General features: G+C 47.4%; 5 protein-coding genes across 5 annotated transcripts; 1 reads left to right on the top strand and 4 right to left on the bottom strand.

Annotated features, from left to right (window-relative positions):
* Window positions 1–559: 559 nt before the first annotated feature.
* Window positions 560–1,888, bottom strand: FOXG_02632 (uncharacterized protein; the record flags this gene model as incomplete). Its single annotated transcript, XM_018380097.1, has 2 exons — window positions 560–1,430; window positions 1,485–1,888. 2 exons carry the CDS (start codon window positions 1,886–1,888, stop codon window positions 560–562), a joined length of 1,275 nt encoding a protein of 424 aa, XP_018236282.1.
* Window positions 1,889–3,476: 1,588 nt separating this feature from the next.
* Window positions 3,477–4,483, bottom strand: FOXG_02633 (uncharacterized protein; the record flags this gene model as incomplete). The annotated part of the gene is made up of 3 exons (XM_018380098.1): window positions 3,477–3,621; window positions 3,692–3,878; window positions 3,931–4,483. The coding sequence occupies 3 exons, from the start codon at window positions 4,481–4,483 to the stop codon at window positions 3,477–3,479; spliced, it is 885 nt and encodes a 294-aa protein (XP_018236283.1).
* Window positions 4,484–5,125: 642 nt separating this feature from the next.
* On the bottom strand, window positions 5,126–6,385 carry FOXG_02634 (uncharacterized protein; the record flags this gene model as incomplete). The annotated part of the gene is made up of 2 exons (XM_018380099.1): window positions 5,126–5,523; window positions 5,593–6,385. 2 exons carry the CDS (start codon window positions 6,383–6,385, stop codon window positions 5,126–5,128), a joined length of 1,191 nt encoding a protein of 396 aa, XP_018236284.1.
* A 570-nt stretch (window positions 6,386–6,955) lies between these two features.
* On the top strand, window positions 6,956–8,613 carry FOXG_02635 (uncharacterized protein; the record flags this gene model as incomplete). Its single annotated transcript, XM_018380100.1, has 4 exons — window positions 6,956–7,010; window positions 7,072–8,002; window positions 8,058–8,160; window positions 8,212–8,613. The coding sequence occupies 4 exons, from the start codon at window positions 6,956–6,958 to the stop codon at window positions 8,611–8,613; spliced, it is 1,491 nt and encodes a 496-aa protein (XP_018236285.1).
* A 3,023-nt stretch (window positions 8,614–11,636) lies between these two features.
* FOXG_02636 (uncharacterized protein) lies at window positions 11,637–12,554 on the bottom strand (the record flags this gene model as incomplete). The annotated part of the gene is made up of 3 exons (XM_018380101.1): window positions 11,637–11,693; window positions 11,759–12,285; window positions 12,392–12,554. The coding sequence occupies 3 exons, from the start codon at window positions 12,552–12,554 to the stop codon at window positions 11,637–11,639; spliced, it is 747 nt and encodes a 248-aa protein (XP_018236286.1).
* Window positions 12,555–12,705: the final 151 nt, after the last annotated feature.

Genomic DNA, 12,705 nt, shown 5'->3' on the forward strand with positions numbered 1-12,705 from the left:
ACCTTAAGTAGATACCAATATAAGCATATCCAGTGCCGATTCTTATCACATTCTTCAGTAGTCATGTCGGGTCCTTCGCCGATTAATTCAAAGCTAGGGTAGCCAGCTGGAGAACCGAGACAACCAAAGAACCTAAATGTCCCAATCACAGGTAGGTTGGTCGGCATAATAGATGAGGCAGCAACTGTCGATGTTGCTGGAGTTGGTATACCCCCAGCTGTTGAAGTAATGGCTAATAAGAATGTGGAGTTAGATAGTTTGTATAGAGAAACAACAAACAGCATATCGGGTTTTTGTCTCTACGGCTGTTGGAGACTTACTATTACTAGAGCTTGTTCTCTCCGCAGACCCTGGGGAGGAGGGACGATTTAAGTCAGTCGAGGGCTCAGTCTGTTGGACTGTGGTGTCTTCCAGAGACTCTACTGTCGTCGTAATGTCAGGCTTAGGAACTGGATCCAATATTAGTACTGACCTCGTTACAGCTGATAATGTTATAGATGACTTCTAGCAGGGCCTGTCATTGCAGATAGGGTCGATGATAATCTGTGGTAGCCTGGGCTTATAACATACCTGCAGTATCCTGAGTTGAAATATCACTACTCAAGCTCTCGGTGGGTTCATCGGTAGAGGCTGAGACTGCTGAACTCGCGATGGGCGTTTTAACATAGCCGGAAGAAGTGGTGGTGCCATCAATGAGGGCATCAGAAGTACGGATCGTCTCTGTATCCGTTGTACTGATCGTCTCTGTACCCGTTGTACTCTGAGTGGAAGAATCAAGGGATGTTGTAGTGATGATTTCAGAAGTTGACTCAATCGCAATGGTTGAAGACTCTTTCGTCGCATCACTTGTCACAAGAGTTGTTGTGGTGGTATCCGGCAGTTCTTCTGAAGATGTGAACGTACTGCTGGCCTCGGTTGATGCTTCTGTAGGCGTAGTCTCCTGAGTAGTGGCGGTGGGCTCTTCAGTTGTAGTTGTAAAGTCTTGCGTAGTATTTGTGGTAGGCTCTGCTGTAGTGGTGGTGGTCTCGTCCGCTGTTACTCCGATCCCGATTGTTCCAGACACAGTTCCTGAAGCCTTGGTCGTAGAGGTGAAAGTCGCCTCACCCGGTGGTAATGTAGTCGTAGTCGTCACATAAGCGAGGCGGACATCAGTATCACAATCAATACAACCCTCAGCGTTGATCAGGAGCGCCGAGTCCCACTCTGAATCTCCTTGATCACAAATGGCAATGACCATGGTCTGAGCACCAGAGGTGAGGATATCAATCCAGAAAGGTGGTGATGAGCCGGGATATGAGGTCACGCTGTCAGGCGGTGTGATGCCAATTGGCTGCGCAAGATAAGGACTGGTCGCGGTTATCTTATTCCCATTGGGATCCAAGGCATACTGTGTGCCACCAACGAAGATGCCGATGGGGTCAGCAGAGCCGCTGGACATTATCAGTTGAATGGTTGCTTCTGGTTCACATGAGAGTGCGACTTACCCTTCTTCTTCCGATGCAAGAATAAGCTCAACTCTGACACCGCTGTAGGTTGGATTGAGGAAGAAGTCGACAGTTAATATCGCTGCATTGAAAGTGTTTGCATTGCAATATGTATCCGAACCAGGTGCTCCGTTGTTGACATAGTGGTCACCGTTGGGTAGAGCTCCAACAGCAGCGCCAGAGGTGAGTATCCCACCGCTTCCGATACCAAAAGGCCCATCGGAAAACGTTCCAGAACTTACTGTTGCGCCTGAGAAAGAGGCCTGGAGAATGGTTATGCCTTGACCGAATATCGCAGAGGCCAGAGCGTTTGCATCATTAGTTGTTACGATGCTGAATGCCTGGGAGACCGGCAGCAGTACCACAGAGGCAACAACCTGGATGCTGGATAGCTGCAACCTCATTGTGAATAATGTAATTCACATTGGTAAAACAACTGTAATCCCGGCCTTCGTTTATTTCCCAGCTGAGAAACTCAGCAACAGAGGTGCCTAGACAGGTTTATCTATACCCTCTATCTATTGAACTTGGCTTAAAGGTTGACACAAGGGAGAGTCCAATATCTGATTGGATAAATAGCTAAAACATGATTCCCTTATCGTGGCGTTTTTGCCCACAATCATGTTCATTCAACAAACCTCGATATTGGTCTCAACTAGCCTGTAGCTATTGCAGGTGCAGGTTATGTTTCTTGTTCCTTCTCGGGTGTTCTTATTTGCTCAGATGTTTGCTCTGCAGGCTTGTCCTGGCTGAGCTTCCGTTTATGGATGGTTATAGAAAGCTTAGTTTAGATAACGTCATGACCGTAGCTCTCCCATGGTGTAATGCCTTAGCTTAAAATTCGTTCCGAATTGCAAACAACTACTACCCCTGAAACCACCATTATTCCGAACGCCGCTCTAGGCTTGCCAAAGTCTTAAGTAACTCCGAACATGGTCAGAAAATATCACACGACTGGAATGAGAATTTGACTCGTATTCTCACCCAAAAAAGGTCTTTGGAAAGCCTAGCCGTTCAACTTGTGATCCTCCCTGAAACTGTGCGGACCGCTGGAATGACATTTAATGAACATGAAATATACCACTATGTACGATTCATGGCTGGGTTGACATCATTATAGTGGCGAGTTGCACATGAAAGCTATTGCCATAGAAACCATTGTTCGCCTTGGAGCTGATGCCTACTATTATACTACACTGAGCGACCTTCAACTAAGGATAACAGACATGTCGTCAGACCTGCATAATTGCGCTGTTCCTTATTTCACAATCAAGGGACATATTCTGTATCCACTAATTCAGCTCCTTACAACACTACACACAGGTATGCAAATGTTTTACATTAATATAACAATAGACTCAAGCCACTAAGTTTTGACCACTTAGTTTATTATCTCTGCTAAACATATAATGTTGCTTGTATATTAATAGCCCTCTAATATGCCCTGATCTGACAGCTGTCTTAAGCCTTTATTTAAACAGCAGTGCCGTAAGTAGAAAGGCCAAATAATAAAATTACATTAATAAAAAATTATAACTGGCTTCCTTAAGTAAAGGACTTATAGGAAAGCCTAACCTCCTAGAATAGTTAAGTGCACAGTCAGAATAGGGTTAGTATTAAAGAATTGAAGTTTATAATACTATAGTATTATAGTATTATAATATAATATAATAATATTTAAGATTATATAAATATAACTAAGTAATCATAATTTATAAATATATATTAAATTTTATATTAAGATTCACCCCTCTTATCTTTATCCTTCCGGAGATCCCATTGGAGGGAGCCTTGGAGGACCCAGTAGTTGAGCTTGTAATACCGGAGGAGATAAACTCTCTATTTCGTTCCCTGAAAAGCTGGACGTTAAAGCATTTTCTTGGCAAGTTGCGTTGAAATACTGAGGAAATGAAGACATTCCGCGACGTTGGTATGGAGACCGTGACCCAAGAGAATCAAGGTGTATTGTTTGCGGCATTGCCTGTAATTCTGTTATGTTATGCTGATCTTCACATGGCGGTGATACCGGATAAGAGGACCTGGGTTGATAAAGAGGATCTGAATCAAGGCCTGAAGATCCTCGGAGAGGAGTGTGCCAAAATGTGTCATGTAGTGTGCTCGGAGTGCGTCTGGTCGCCTGGATATCGGCAGAGTTGAGATATCTCTGTTGGCTATATTGCATCTCCTGGCGGCTTCCTTGATCAAACCGTGTATCACTTGCCTCTGGCGTTGAAGTCCAAGATCGCTGGCTAGTAGAGCTTTGGACATTATCAGCAGCCCTGTATGGCGGTGGCGCAGACGAGTGGAAAGGCTGGCCAGGCTGCGCATTATTGTCGTTAGGAGCAGAATCCGGTACCATGTCTCGATTTCCCTGGGTTGAGTATCTCCTGGATGCTGAAAGCATTAGATAGGATAGAAGAAGAAGACACAACAGAGAGATACTAACCAGCTTTGCCGCCCATGATGTTGCCAAGGAGAGCAATATTGTCGATACCAACGGATTTCTTTCGCGACAATCCGACCTTCTCGCTCTGCACTTGGTCTGGCACTGGAACTGGAGCCTGGAGAGCGATCTGCCGCAGAAAGGATATCTCATTCAGCACCGCGCGATGGTGGCCACTGACCACAGGTATCTGTGTGTAGAAATCTGTAGAGTCAAGGAAAATCCACCGCGACCGGCGCTTGAAGGGTATCCTGCCCTGGTTTGCCTCTGGCCTGCACTTCTCTACAATCTTGCATACTTCGGCGAGCCCTTGGTGTGCGGCCCTGATGATGGTGTTAACGCGATCAAGCTCTATGGGCTTTCGCTCCAGGATATCCAGATATTCCTCGCGCAACCCGACAAGGTGTTGAAGGTCTCGCTCGCAGGTGCGGACCAGCTCAAGGCTCCGGCGCACTTCGTCACTGACTTGGCCACTCTCGATGGCGAGGGTAATCAGTTGATATGTCACGCGAAGAACTCCAGCTACGGCTCCCACAGCTGGAAGAATCTCTGCCATAGCAGCAGGCGTGTGTACTTCGGGGAATGGTGTTGAGGTTGTCGAGAACTTTCTCGGCTGCGTACGAGTGATACGTCAGTGTCGCTTTCCGAAAGAAGATCTCCGTGTCTGGTGGGATGGAAGATAGGATACTGTACTGGGATCATGCGAAGAGCAACGAGGGTAACATACCCGTTTGCGGGATGCAACATATTCTCAGGGCCTTGCAGGTTACAGCAATTCTATTGACTTCCGTTTACCTACGGAGCTCATCGAGTGACTTACATTATGATCAAGCGATGTGCAGTTCAGCTCGACGGCAAGGCGGCGCCATGTGGCTGTTTATTGGCCACAAAGATCAGCCTGCTAGTTAGGCACATTGTGGCGTACTAGGGCTGTTCAGCCGCCTTCCGTTTACCTACGGAGCTCATCGAGTGACTTTCATGATGATCAGGCGATATGCAGTTCAGGTCGACGACAAGGCGGCGCCATGTGACTGTTATTGGCCACAAAGACAAGGCTGCCAATTAAGCACCTTGTGTCGTACTAGGGCTGTTCAGCCGCAGTGGATCAATTAAAATGAGTCTGTGAATGAAATCCTGGTGAATTACCGATAATTAAAACCTGTAAATATAAGGAATATGGCTTCAACTCTACTAGGCACTACACAGTAGCCAGACGTGGCTCCACAACCAGCTGGGGTGACGAGAGTCGCCGCCCATCCCGATGGCTCAGCTTCTGCAAGCCGACGCATAGAACGGCAGCCCTTGGCGTACCCATGTCTTTGTAAATGAACCGCCAGTCGCCAGTGTGCGAAAACAATGCATAGCCGAGTTTAGCCGCCTCAACGATGATGGAATACATGTGGTGGCGCTGTTTCTGCAAGTTATCTTGATCAGGCGTAACGAAACAGTGGAGAAATGGATCCAGTTCCTCAACAAGCTCCTCTGCCTGATGTCTCACTGCACGCTCAGACACCTCAAGGGGCGTTCTCTCACTGGGGTTGGGATGAAGTAGCAGGGCGGACAGGGTACGCCACTTTGTCAAGACGACGGACATAACTAGGAGGAGGAAGAGGGGTTAGCGGTCAGGTTAAGGAGCGCGCAAAAAGATGCCATAATGAATCTTACCATTAAAGTCTTGTCGGGACTTATCGATTGAGCGAATAGACCGGAGGAAGTTGATTGCAGGTCCTGGTAGCAATGATATGCCGTTCCGGGAGTTGCAGTCAATACTGTTGAAAAGAACATGCGAGACAACATGCTGAAGGCCCAATCGACGAGAAGTAGGATGCAGACACCACTTAGCGACAGCCTCAGCTCCGAACCCCGAGGAATCCTGGCTGATGCCCAGATTCGTGAGCTGCTCAGCCAGAACTGATACACCGATGTCTATCGGTTTAACGTGGTAGTAGTTCTCGATGTGCTGCTCCATGATAACTTCTAGCCGCTGCAACATGCCAACAACCTCTCTGTCGGGTGTTGCTTGCAAGATGAAATTTTCCACCTTGATTTTATTGTCTGACGACTCCATACTCCCTGGGCTGTCAGTATCGGGGTTCTTAGGGGCGCGGACGATACGGATTGCCCGGCGATGCCTCGGACGGCGCTTAGTAAAGCGCTGAAGGAGCCATGCAAAGCAAATACCAACAAATATACCAGCAAAGAGGCACCCAATGGCTATTCCAGCAACAGCACCGGGCTCAATCCGGTTATTCGCCTTATTTCCTGTTTCCTGAGGACTGGTTTGGCCGGCGCTAGCATCTGTTCCACTGTCAATTGTGGACGCGGAGGTAAGGCTCGAGTGTGTTTTAGACATGGAAATTGAGGCAGATCCTAATTCTTCGAACTTTGAAGGAAGGGAGGAAGAACTTGGGTTTGTGGTAGTCCCGGGAGAGGTGAAGGAAGTATGTGTGAATTTCATTATGATAAGAAGAGCATTGTTCAGGTGTAAGGCAAGTGAGATGGACACCGATATGAGCAAATACCAAGGGTCTTATAGAACGACAAGGGAGCACGCCGTTGGTGCGGCGTGACGAAGCCCCTCGGTTATTCTTAATGTCGTATGTAAACTCTCCATCTCAGTCGTGCGAATGCATCAACTAAGAACAGCATGCCATAAGTACTAGTACCAAGCCTGTCGCCGTGGTTCTGGCCTTGTCTGAGTGACCGACGCCGCCTCGAGAAGGTCTAGGCCTTTTGCAAGCCGCATTTGGTGAAAAGTGGCTTTCATCCATCACAGTACTTCTCCGAGGACCCTAATAAACAACCATTTTTAGATTTACCCATGCAATTCCCGTCTAGCCCCGCTGACAGGCAAGTTGAAATGTTTATAAGATTGCACCTCGGATTTCAATTACTCCCCATCTTCGCTCAACAAGTTTCATTCATTTCCAATATATTCTCGCGTTGCGCTACGCTAACTTGTCCAACAATCTTTACACTACCTCAACCACCAAACTGCAAGGCAGAGCGCTGTTCCTATGCTCCCAGGATGACTAAAAGGCCAGATGCCACAGTAGCCATCGATCTTGGCACGACCTTCACAGGTGAGATGGCGAATTCTTTATAGCGCTATAGATACATTACAGGTAACTGATCAGTTGAAAGGTGTCGGTTTGCTATATTCCACTGGCACCATCGACATATTGGATAACTGGCCAGGAAATAACCAGCAAAGCGAACGAAAAGTTCCAACCCGTCTGGTCTATAACCAAGACAATACTGTTTCCTCTTGGGGGTTTCAATGTGATATTATTGATTCTCATCTCTCATATGGGAAGACGGAACGTCGACTTTTCAAGGTGTTTCTTGATCAAGCCACCCATGACGAGGCGAAGCAAGGAGGCTTGACTTATGTTCCACGGAGCACTCAAGACGTCGCAAGATGCATTACCGACTACCTTCGAGGCATCTACCGTCATGTGAAGAGCACGTATGAACGAAGCACTGGAGTAAGGAACTGGGCCAGCTCGACCATTATCTTTCTCTTTAGTGTACCTACAACTTGGAAAGGGATGGAAGTCATCAACACATTCAGATCAATCATCCGCGACGCTGGATTCGGTACTGAAGGCCCTGGACACTCTGCACAGATCGATCTGACGGAGGCCGAGGCCGCGGCTGTTGACACTTTGAAGAGCGGCGTCGTTGAATTCGGAACTGGGGACATATTCCTGACCGTTGATGCTGGCGGCGGCACGACAGACCTTTCACTAGTGCGTGTCACTTCTGTTGAGAACGATATTGTACAGATATCTCAGATCGCCGAGGTCAGCGGCATCGGTACAGGGTCAACTCTCATTGACTCCGCTTTCGCGAATCTGGTCGAGCACCGACTATCTTCTAACCCGGGCGTACTGGATGATTATCCAGATCTCCCTGGTACCTTGATGATGAGTGAGCGTTTCACGATTGTCAAGCACCATTTTGGTGAGACCTCATTTTCTTCCCCAGTTTATAAGATCCCAGTACCTGGCCTGCCATATAATTTTAGCCATGGGGGGCTTAGAATTGAAGAAGGACGCATGATCTTCGATAGGTTGGTTCCAACAGAGAATTCAGCTACATCATACGATGAGTTAACTGAAACATAGTGGTGAAATCCAAGCCCTTTTCGATCCCCATGTCGAACGCATCATACACATAATCAAGGAACAATTAGACTGGATGGCGGAGAACAAACCTACTGAGCAAGTGGTAGGTTTCCCAGTCGCCAACACTCTAGTCTCTCGCTGATACAAATCATAGACACGCATGATTCTCTCTGGAGGACTGGGCAGCTCTGAATATGTGCAACAGCGCATTCGGGAACACCTCAACCGGTTCAACCACCCCAGCGCTCGCAATTGCTCTGTCATTCCTAGTCGATTCCCGCAAACTACTGTTGTAAGAGGCCTCCTCCAAGATCACAAGCAGCGCATAGAAACAGGAAACAAACCAGTCTTGGCTTCATACATCGCTCGAGCAAGCTACGGTGTCGTGGTCCGCGAGATATACAACCCAGAGCGTCACTTCAATGAGGAGATTGTGCAGGATGACCATGACCCTGGTCAAAGATGGGCCGTGAACCAGGTCCAGTGGATTATTCGCAAGGTATACATTCGGGAATTCCGCCTCCAGCCTTTCCAATTATACTTACTTAGGACATAGGGGGACTCGGTAGACCCGAATGAACCGTTGGTGAAGCAGTTCGTTATCAGATTGAAGCCAGGCCAGACAAGTAGGTCTTGGAACTCCCAGATTGTCATTTCTCGAAGCGAGGTTGATGTCCTCCCCCGAAGTCTGCGGAAAGGTATGTGCTTGTGGCTCCTGCCAGGATGGCAAATAAACTATGCCTCATGCCTCCAAATCAGAAATCGGGCTAACTAAGTCTTCTACCCTTCCGATCAACAGCGGGTGTCAAGAAACTTTGTAACGTGAAAAGCGACCTCACAGGCGTCCAACAACATGAGCTTGAGCTAAAAGAGAAGCGTGGCTTCTGTTGTTTTAGTGAAGGATATAAGTATTATAACTGCAAGTTTGACATCCATGTGATTGTAGCTCCAGCTGATATACGCTTTGAGTTGTGGTTCCGGGGCCAAAAGTTCTCTAGAAACCATGACCCTATTAAAGTTGAGTGGAAGTAGGGAGGAGAGAGGCTATAGGTTAAAGAGATAATATACTACGCAGAACTATACTCTAAAAGCCTAAATATATCATTTATTAAGGTTTCTTCAGTTTCTTATGGTATTATAGCTATAGGCCTAGGTTTAAAGATATAAATACTAAGGAGGTATTAATTAAGATGTTTTATCACTGCTATATGCTATCATGAACAAGGCCCATGACACTATCTCCGACTTGAACCTACTTGATGGCCTTAACCTCGAGAAGGTGTTGACATGGAATTAACAAGTTCCCCGCAGTCGATGATCACGAATCTCCGTTAGCGCTTGCTGCATGGAAAGCTCTTGCAAGTCATGCGTCCTTCATCAATGAAAGAGTGTAGCTGGGATACGTGGTTAATTACCTCTATCTTTTCTCTGGTAAGGTATTGGAGATTTATTCAGTACTACGAGCTTACAAAGCTACGCTGATTATTCTTTATGGATCTGTAGGTATAGCGCTCAAAAGTCCTCCGTCTGCTATCTAGTTGTTCCACGAAGACGACAGGAGATCAGCAAGGACTAATCTCGCTGGGGGTAAGGCTAAGATTCCTAAATCGACTAATGTGCTACTATGAGTTTGCCATAGTGTTTTTTCAACTATGTGATCTCATTAATAGAGTGATCATTTCTATGTATTAATGACCAATCTCCTATGAGCCCTATTGTGAACTAATTGAGTATTGGCACGATTAATCTTTGCGTTGCTCCGTTCTAGCTAGACATGCCATGATATGTATCCCTTATATTCCGCTCTTCTCGGTAGTTTCAACAGCGAAGGCGCTATGACTATTAATAAACATATGGCAGCAGACGATACGGAACACGAGGCTTGATTGCTGCCCATCGATCGCCATACTATAAAATGGTTAGATATCATGTCAAGGTGAGAGATATGAAGTTCTGACTCAGTCTGTAAAGGTATCGATCCAAAACTGGGACGCCTCGAGTAGCGAAATCATGAAAGAAAAAGGAGCCCGTAAGAAGACCCCATGGCCATCCCGCAGAGGCATAGGCATAGGATGCTCGCCAGAGTGTATAAGCCCCGTAATTGATGTGCCGAGCAAGAGAAAACAGGCCGCCAGAGTATGGTTTACCCTTGTTGTTAGGATTCTTTTTTAAATATCGTCCGCTGAAGTTCCGATGTCATTTCGGCGGAGATACCAACCGCATATATGCTAATTCCAAGCAGCATTGGGGGCAACCTGAGGATGGTAACAGGTGACTGTGACGTTACATCCCAGACAGAGAAAAGCGTGTTCAGAGAATTGAAGATGGTGTTCAAAAGTGCAATCAAGAAGGCTAAGGCTGGTGGAGTGTCCTGTTCCGATACGATGAGCATTGTCAGAATTTGCTTCAAGCTGCTGCCAAGAGCCATCAGAGAGATGACGTTGAAGCATGGCTGTATCTGTGCAGTGATGGGATCCACAAGGCTTACGGGTTGCCCACCCGCCTTCTCGACCAACTTGGATGCCCAGCCCTTCTCGAGTAGGGCGCGCTGCAGTCACACATCTGCTGCACGAAGGCCGACAAAAATGGTGGTCCCAAGAAAATTGAAGCGTTTGACACGTGACACATTGTCGTGAAGTTCCGGCATTTTCGATGGTTGGCAAGGCGAGGAGGCACAATAAGACGCACCTGGAAATGAAAACCAAGGCTATGGATGAATGCAGCTTATGGGCCGACCGAAAAGATAATACAAAGAGGAAGTTGAGCAGTTGAGAGCGATTTATTTGTAGTCCAGCTTAGGAAAAAACGTTGAACGAAGGAAAACAAAACCTGTGTCGGATATCATCGGACCCCGAATGGGCGGCGATTTGTTATCATTAGCATTGCTGGGTCTATCCAGTTCTAAGACCGTGAAACTCGCAAGCGATGAGTTGATGATGCAGTTAACCCTAACCCTAAGGAATCCTGCTTCTGAAAACTGTCAGAGAATATATTTCTTATCATCACCAGCCGCTTTTTAGAAGGACAAGCATTAAACAAAGCCCAGAATAAGTCAATGACTAATTAAAGGAAAATTCTAATAAAAGCCACGACGACCGATGCTGCAAGTAGGGTAGAACGTGATGTTTTGCTGTATTCTTACGTGTCTTGGTCCAGAAATTAAAGCCGCGTTTTGGAACCTCGGACGATGGATCGGCCCGGGCCTTATTTTCTTCATTGAACCTTTGTTTTACTTTACCACTCGACTGATACGATACACTGGGCTGTCTGTCCCCGATTCGGCGCGCTATTCCATCTCTGTCAAGCTTTCACGTACGTCTGTTGCTCCGTCCGTCACGCGCCAGGATCTTCTACCGACCGCCTCTGACCTTCACTTTGACTTTGAACGCGAGAGTAGACACGCGACGCAACTCACTCAGCCTAATATAACTGACACATATTCAGCTTCAGCCTCGATTCTATCTTCTCCATCCTTGGGCGAAGCGATGACACGCGTTATCATCTACCGCTGTTGTTGTTGCATCGACGCCGCATCAGCCTGGGCGAATTGGGCATCGACCGATGCATGATAGGATATTCCTATTCGGCCTTGAAATAGGTGTCTGAATTATCCAAAAATATCGAGAGCGGAGGAGTCTATAAATCCTATCAGATACATGGGTCTCGAGTGACCCTGCGGGGCGTTGAGTGGCACAACTCACATGAGGGTTAGACTGGTCGTAGGGGCTCGGAGCGTTGAAGTCCATGGGCGACATATAGCCATAAGTCGTATAAGGGGTCAGCTCAGTGTCGCTGGTGTATGTCTCCTGCTCACTCATATTGCTAAATAGCGTTCTGGGAGAAGGTATTATAGGCGCGACGGAAGCATTTAGGTAATTAGGCTCAGCGTCGGTAGTACCTATAGCTGCATAGGCCTTAGAGGAATCGAAGGGCGTGATAAAGTTGTTATTAGTAGCCGGATTTGTTGAGTATGTGAACTGGGAAACGCTGTATGAGCGAGACTGGTCGTCAGGGCTTCCAGTGAAGAAGAGATTGTCAGTCGGATCCCCAGGAGGCATGAACTGGCTCTGAGAGATGACTGGCCTGGCGGAGGTAGCGGGCTGCGACTTCTGTGACTCGAAGGATCGCTTTGACTCGGTGGTCTCCTGGGCCTGCTTATCGGGCCTGGAAGGGTCAGCAGAACTAGCACGGCGCTGAAGGTCCTCGAGGCGTCGCTTGAGCTTCTTGCCTATGAGCGAGCGCTTATGTCAGTTATGGTTGGGAATCAGCTTTGGAATCCTCATGAGTCAAGTCCGGTGTAAATTAGCGTCTCGGAGTTAGCGGAGAGAACGTACGGTAGTTACGCTGAGCAATGCGGTTCTGTATCCGTCGACGCTCAGCAGTGTCAGAGATCTTGGTCCAGTCCTCATTAGGGTTAGCAAATGCACTACTGGCACCCGAGTAGCATTTGCGAGGAGGAGCTGCCGCGGAGTTGGGTAGTGACATGAACATTGACATTGTGAAAGTGGTTGTAGTTAGTTGAGTAGACGGTTTGAGTCAGCGTGCCTCCATGGCCTAGCAATGAGCAGGCGAGATGGGCGAGAATACACGGCCTTATATGCCGACGGATATGGGAACGGCTTTGGTGAATGAGCAACAATCAGCGCCA

This window comes from Fusarium oxysporum, chromosome 5 (assembly GCF_000149955.1).
Source record: "Fusarium oxysporum f. sp. lycopersici 4287 chromosome 5, whole genome shotgun sequence".
In the NCBI taxonomy this organism is placed as follows: domain Eukaryota; kingdom Fungi; phylum Ascomycota; class Sordariomycetes; order Hypocreales; family Nectriaceae; genus Fusarium; species Fusarium oxysporum.